Here is a 6,814-nt window from a genome sequence, read left to right on the forward strand (position 1 = left end):
CAGAATAGCATCGAGATGGCCAGGCGGGAGACAGAGCCATCCATCTTAGAAACCATTCTGGCTTCTGTCAGCTGATGAGGGAAATAAAGTTAACGACACCCATGTAGATGTGGCGCTGTCGCAGGACGCACACAGACTGTCTGGAGGGTGGCTCTGCGGGCCCTCTGAAGAAGGAGAAAGGTTTTTGATGTATCTTTAAACAGAGCAGTGCCTCCCCTTTCTGTAAGGAGAGGGACGATGGCAGCTGTTACCTCTGTCTCCCCTGCAGAGGACCTACTTTTGGACCGGACACCTGCACACATGATAACTAAATGCCGGATCAAGCACTGAAGTCTGTGTCAGCAGTGAAGCAAGTTCAGCCTGAGCCCTTGTGGGTACGGGCCTCTGGCTCTCATAAATACCTTATACAAGGCTGCAGGGAACTCAGAGGTGCTGGAATCAGTCATTTGAGTTGATTGGTAAGAAAACTGAGTCCCCACAGGGGAAAGAGACTTGTCAAAGCCATGCTACAGGATGAGGACAGAGCTGACTCCGGTGGGGGGGGGGGGCTTTCAAAGCACAGTCGCTTGCTCTTTCCACGGCATCACATGATCCAACCTCTTTCATAAGGTGGTCTCAGAAACATATTTCCTAATTGTCTCCCCTCCTCAGAAAGTCCATTATCAGTTTTGCAAATAAATATGCAGAAGGTATGTGCCAATCCATAACTCCATTTACCAGCCTAGGACCCTTGTCCAAGCTATCCTATGGGAACAAAAGACATGATGAGTTCTCTTTTTCAAGGTTCCTAAGCCCCCCCCCCCAAAGAAGGTAGGGTGACATTTTGGTTGGCCCAATGCAAACTTGCCCAAGGGGTTTCATTCCTTTGGAAAAAGTCCTTGACCCATTTCAGTAGCTCCTAGACATTCTCCGCAGTGCCCGAAATGCAGTGGGTGAGATTTCAGGAGAATACAGCTATGCTACGAGGAGGAAAAGATACAGATGGTCATCTGCCCCTCTTAGCAAGTTTGAAGCCCAGGAAGCCAGAGGGCTACTACAAGGGGAAACTCATTTATCATTCAACAGGGTGGATTTTCAGGACTGAGACACGAAAAACCTATTTGCCATGTTCCTTTTGACCCTAGTGTGCATAGAAACATCTTCCCTTCAAAGTTTTGGTGACCTTTTTTAAGCAAGTGAGCACCATATTCAGCCAAAACCCTGTACAAGAAAACATTTATTGGGATAGCAGATGGAATTGGCATATAAGGAAAAGCTGTCATCTTTGGGGAAAACAACTCATGGCTTAGACCTGGTTTATCTCCTCTGCCTTTACTTCCTTCTCAGGCACAAGCTAGATCTCTATTGGCTTCACTAGGATACTTTATGTGTTTTATGAGGGACATTTTCTCAAGGAAACCGAACTTTCTTTCTTATTATAATTTGTACATCAGAGCACCGGATTAAATAGTTGTCATGTTATACCAGTGGTTCTCTACTGAGGGTAATTTCCCAACCCCCCTCTCCAACCCCAGATTTTTGGCAGTATTTGGAGAGATTTTAGATAGTTAAGACTGGGCAGGGGGTGTTATGGTGCCAAGGATGCTGCTAAACATCTTAGAATGCTCAGGACAGCCCTTATAACAAAGAATTACCCAATTCTAAAGGTCAATACTGCTGAGATTGAGAAAATGGTTATTTGTTATGAATCTGTTCAAGTTACTGAGAAGATGAGGAAATTGTGGGGTTACCCTGGTCCTTCTCACCCATAGGCCACTGCAAGGGCTTTGGGAATCAAAGCAAGTTCCCTTTGGCTTGAAAGGAATACATTTCTACTATACAACAACAACAACATATCTTTAGGTTATCGAACCCTAGAACGTCACTCCTGGAATTCTAGACCCATAGGCTTTTCAAATATCAGAGCAAGAATTTCAGCCAAATCACCTCATTTTACTTATGGGACACAGATGATGAGCACCACAATGCTGTCTGTCTCCCAGGACCCTAGTCTCTCTCCCCCTTGCCTCTTTCTAAGGCCTCGATTGTTCTCTGTGTTGGCACAGGACAAGGTTTCCGCCTTCTGTCATTATTGCCATTCGCTGCTTACATGCTGATGCAGCAGCACTTCTGTTATTGAGTTTCCCTATTCTAGCCCCCAGATCTCCCCAACAAGGTGAGCAGCTGGTATCATTTAATCTAAGGAGTACCTGGGTGCCTGAGATGATGGGATTGGCTCATTCCCCCACAGTGCCTGTCCCTTGGGGGAGAAGGGGTTATTCGCATGGAAACTTCTAGGGAGCTGCCAGTCTCCATTTACCCCACATGCATTCTATTGAGCCCCGAGACTTTAGCACTTCCTTATTTTCACCTAAAATTTAGAACACGAGAGCATTAAGAAATAAAAATGCAAATTAGACAAAGATAATGCTTTTCCTTCTTGTAATCTCTTTTTCTCCCCATCTCTCTAAAAAATTGCTGAGTGTATTTCCCTTGTTCAGTTCTCATTTTGATTATTTTATGTTTCAGGACATTTCTGAAACAATGTCGACTCCTCAAATGATGTAGCCATTGCTGTATTTTGAAAGTGCAGTCATCCCAATCCCTTTCCAGCTCCCCACAGTCATGACTCTTCTTCCCTTACAAATACATGGAATTATATCCTGTATCTGTTGTAGCTCATGTATGTCTTAACACACACAGGGAAGGAAGATGTTGAGTGATGCTTCCTGATAGGCCACCATGAGTTTATATTTAAAGTATTAACTTGGATTTATAACCTTATCAAAATGATTACAATGCAAATCTTTTGGACTGTGTTTTCCTCTTGTGAAAAACAATAGTTAGAAGAAGAAAATCAAGCAATACATACTTTTTATCAAGAAAAACGTTTCTTTTTTTGGGGAGGGAATGATGTACTGTGCTTCGTTTTATTAATTTGCTCTTTAATCTCTCTGGTTCAATTCTGTCTCCATAAGCCAAATAGAGAATCAATTTGCATACAAATGTTACCAAGTACTCCACCTCCATAGCTTTTAAAGTTCTATTGCGTATGTAGGGAAGAAAGGATTTGATATTGTTAAATTAAGAGGATGCTTTCTGCCCTTTCCCCCTAAAGTACCTAGATTTCACAAGGCCCTGGACTGTTGCACTTTTTTCATTCTGTCTGACTCCCTGACTATTTGCATTCTGAGCTGTGGCAGTACTGTGGCCTATCAAAGAATTATTTGAACTGGAGATTAGAAGCTTTAGCATTGGGTAGTTCAGAGGAGGAGAGGGGTCTTTTCTTAATCTCAAGAGAAAGACAAGTAGAAAGGCTTACATACAGACCCTTACAATCTAGGGGGCAGGTGTCATTCATTAAATAAACACCAACAGATTAGTCAAACAACAATTCATATGCAGAGCTCTCTACAATGTAATAAACAAAACAAAACAAAAAACCTCCAAGAATTATTTGCTGGTTTATGATCGGAGGGAATAACATTTGATGGTTACTTATTTGAAAAAGCAAGCTAGAGTAGGTTTTTCAAATGACTGTTAATCCAATGCCATGGTAAAACATGAGAGTCAGGCATCTAAAATGAGGAAGATTAATGATCCCTGCAGGTCATGGAAGAAGAATAATTTTTTTCAATTCATGTAAATGAACTTATCATAACCACCTCTGAAGATGGCATGATTCACCCGCTTTCAAAAGGGCTATTTATTTCAATGCTTCCTGAAGAGGTGGGTTGTTTTTTTTTTTACTTTTTGCTAGTACTAACATAGGAATGCTAAGCCTGTAGGCAGACAATTTAAACCTGGGAACTTAGCTGTTGAGTCAGGGATAGACATAAATTAAGGAGTAAAACACAAACAGGAATTGTCCATCAGATTAGGATCTCCAGCTGACAAAGTAGAGTTTGGAAAGGTGGGTAGGGGAGAGGAAAGAGGTAAAGTTTCAAAAAAGGGAATGTTTCCCAGATTGTGTTTCTAAATAGATCCACTGTGCTCCCAAATTTAGGGCTTTACAACCTGAGGTCATAACACTATTGTTTCCAAACCATAGCCTCAGCAACACTCTCCCACACCCCGCAGAAAAAGAAAAACAACAAAACGAGAGAAAATGAAATGTTCTGTGTCCAGTGAGTTCGAGTGCAACCTTCCCCGTCACCGCTAGTTGTCACTTGGCTCCCCCAGACGGGAGAGCTGAGGTTTTCGGCACTGCGGTTAGAGAGAATGCAGTCCTAATTAAACTGAGTAACTCCTAAAGCTTCCCCTTAAAGTCCCCAGCTGAGTGAGAGCCAATATGCAGGGGGGCCAGGGGGCTCGTGATGGGGCGGGGGTGTAGCAGGCGGAAGGACAAACAAATCACAAGAAACCGGCAAACAGCTGCCAGAGCTACGACTGTCTCAGACCTCCACGCACAAGCCAGACACCCTGCGGGCGGGGTTGGGGGGAGGGTGGAACGAGGGGAGAGAAGGACCCGATTGCAGTGGTATATGGCACCCCTCCCCCCCAAATGAGGGGGATCACGGACAGAGTCAGCCTCCGTGCTCCTTTCCCCCATTTTCATCAGAGCGATGTGGTCAGTAGAAAATTGCATACCTGAAGAATACAATGGTCTCCCAAAGGTAGAGTCGAAGAGTATTGAAGCTGTACATTTTCAGGTCCTTGTGCTTTGTAGTCCACGAGTTACGGGGCCAAAAAAATGTTTCAGATTGGCACTTATAAAACCAGCGAGCGCTATTGAAAAAAATAATCCAGATGCTAAGGGGAGGTGGGAAGCAGGGGCGCGGAGGGAAAGCCCCAGGGGAAACTGCAGCGAAGGGGCTGTAGGGACCACGACAGCAGCCGCCGCGAAGCGTTTCAGTACCACGGAGAGCGTCCAGCCCAGCTTTTCGAGAGCGCGAAGAGTATTGCTGTTTGTTAAACTCCAGCGTGTCTGTTGGCTCCCTGCGGCGCTGGGGAGGCACGTTTGGGGGTGGGTATATTTTCTTTTTTACCCGTTTTTTCTGTTTAAACGGCCAGCTCCATGCAAGGAAAAAAAAATCTGTAGAAATCAAAGCGCTGGCTGTGGACCATTAGATTGGGTGAGCATCTTGGGTAGAATAGAGTAGGGTTTAATGCCCCTGGGCTGGCCTGAGGGGGTTAGGGGCGAGGGGAAGCGACTGATCGTGCTGCCTTTAGTTAAATCCCGGAGAAGGTGTCAGGCTGGCGCATCGCGACCGAGTCCCGGAATCTCGTTCCCCTGTTTGCGTGTCGGTCTGCTGTCGCCTTGCGATTCCTGTTCTCTGGTCTCCACCGAATAAGTTATGATCGCTGCAGGAAAGGTGTCCCATTGCTCGGGGCTGCAGACGTGAGAGAGCTCAGGGCAAGTTTCAGGGGCTGCCAGGGTCCATGGCGACTCCTCTGGGGCTCAGGAGCCCAAGGCTTCAGGTGCATCTCGGTTTTCTGAGTTCGCCCATTTTCCTTTGGCCAGGACTCCTTCAGCTCTTCGGACTTTCTTACTGCATTAATTTAACAAACTGGCGGCGCTGGGAATTGAAGGGGGGGGGGCAGGGATGGCCGATGGGAGGGGGTGGAGAGAGAAAAAAAGGGGGGAAAACTCCTTAGTATCTTCAAACCCTCCCACTCGAGGTACTCATTGGCCAACAGCTGCAAAAACCACATCTTTTCCCGGTGTTTGGCCAATTGCGTGTTAGACTCTGGGTTGAGCTTAACGCTTCGAGTGCTGGATGAGATCCAGGTCTGCCCTCTCCTTTGCATAGGGGCCGTGGGGTAGAGGAGGTTATGGAGTTAATCTCTCCAGGTCCTTCAAAACAATGACCCCCCTCTTTATTTTTAAATAAAAGAATGAAGTTGTATGTGAATAAAACAAACCTACCAGCCCCAGTTCAGACATGCTTCTGGGCTCACTTTATCATCTTAAATGGGAAGAATTGAACTAGATCCCCGACTTTCTCTAGAGTTCTGAAATTGGCCCCAGAAAAAAAAGAGAGGTTTCAAAAAGAAGCCTAGTCAATAAAGGAAGACCCCCCCCACCCCCACCCCCACCCCCGCCCAGCCCCACTGCAGCATGAAAATACAGGGGAAATTCCTTGAGCAATTTCCAGGATCAAGAGGGAGCAGTATTTTGGGGGATAAGGAAGATATGCTATCTTCCAACTAGACAGGAGACAGTTTTATTTACATCACATAAGCTGGGGAAACAGCCACAGACAGCTGTGGCTTGCTCCAAAATAATGACAGAGCCAACCTGGACATACAAGTATTCAGTACTTACCACTCCCAGTCCCTGCTTTTTCGCCCTCCTGCTTCTCTGTTTCCTGACCTTACTTGAGTCTCAGAAACCAGCTATACATTTCACTCTAGAGCTCAGCCGGGGAGGTGGAGTTAATCAGATTTTCTCCAAGCTACCGGACTTTAGTAGATTAATGGCCTCTGCTGGATTTTCTGGCTGATTTGGACTGGCTGGGACTCTGGGGTGTCTCCCCCACACCAGCCTCCCTGTCACCCAGTAGCTTTAGGAACTCCTTCTTTTGAGTTTTTGGCAGCTGGTTCTCGCAAGAATAATTGTTAACAGTTCAGCTTCCTTCAAGCCCAGGCCTTCTCCCTAGCAAAAAAAAGAAACTTTTGTTCACCAGCTTCCTTATAACCCCTAGGGTTACAGCGCACCTGACATGACTCCTTTCTTATTGGTATCCACACAGCAGAACTGTGATGGGCTACTTAGAATTTCCATGAGGTTCTGAGTAGTGACTGGCAAGAAAATTTTTCTTTGAAGGTGGGTATTCACATAAGTCTGATACAAATTTATATTATATATCTATTGATCACTAACCTTTACTAG

General features: G+C 45.5%; 1 protein-coding gene across 2 annotated transcripts in view; it reads right to left on the minus strand.

The window, feature by feature from the left end:
* GLRA1 (glycine receptor alpha 1) overlaps positions 1-5,422 on the minus strand; it is a 76,013-nt gene extending 70,591 nt beyond the window's left edge. For both annotated transcript variants that reach the window (XM_066341738.1, XM_066341737.1), the window contains exon 1: positions 4,570-5,422. In XM_066341738.1, coding sequence (XP_066197835.1) covers positions 4,570-4,625 — 56 coding nt within the window. In that variant the 5' untranslated portion in view covers positions 4,626-5,422. The remainder of the gene's footprint in view (positions 1-4,569) is intronic.
* Positions 5,423-6,814: the final 1,392 nt, after the last annotated feature.

This window comes from Saccopteryx leptura, chromosome 6 (genome assembly GCF_036850995.1).
Source record: "Saccopteryx leptura isolate mSacLep1 chromosome 6, mSacLep1_pri_phased_curated, whole genome shotgun sequence".
In the NCBI taxonomy this organism is placed as follows: Eukaryota; Metazoa; Chordata; class Mammalia; order Chiroptera; family Emballonuridae; genus Saccopteryx; species Saccopteryx leptura.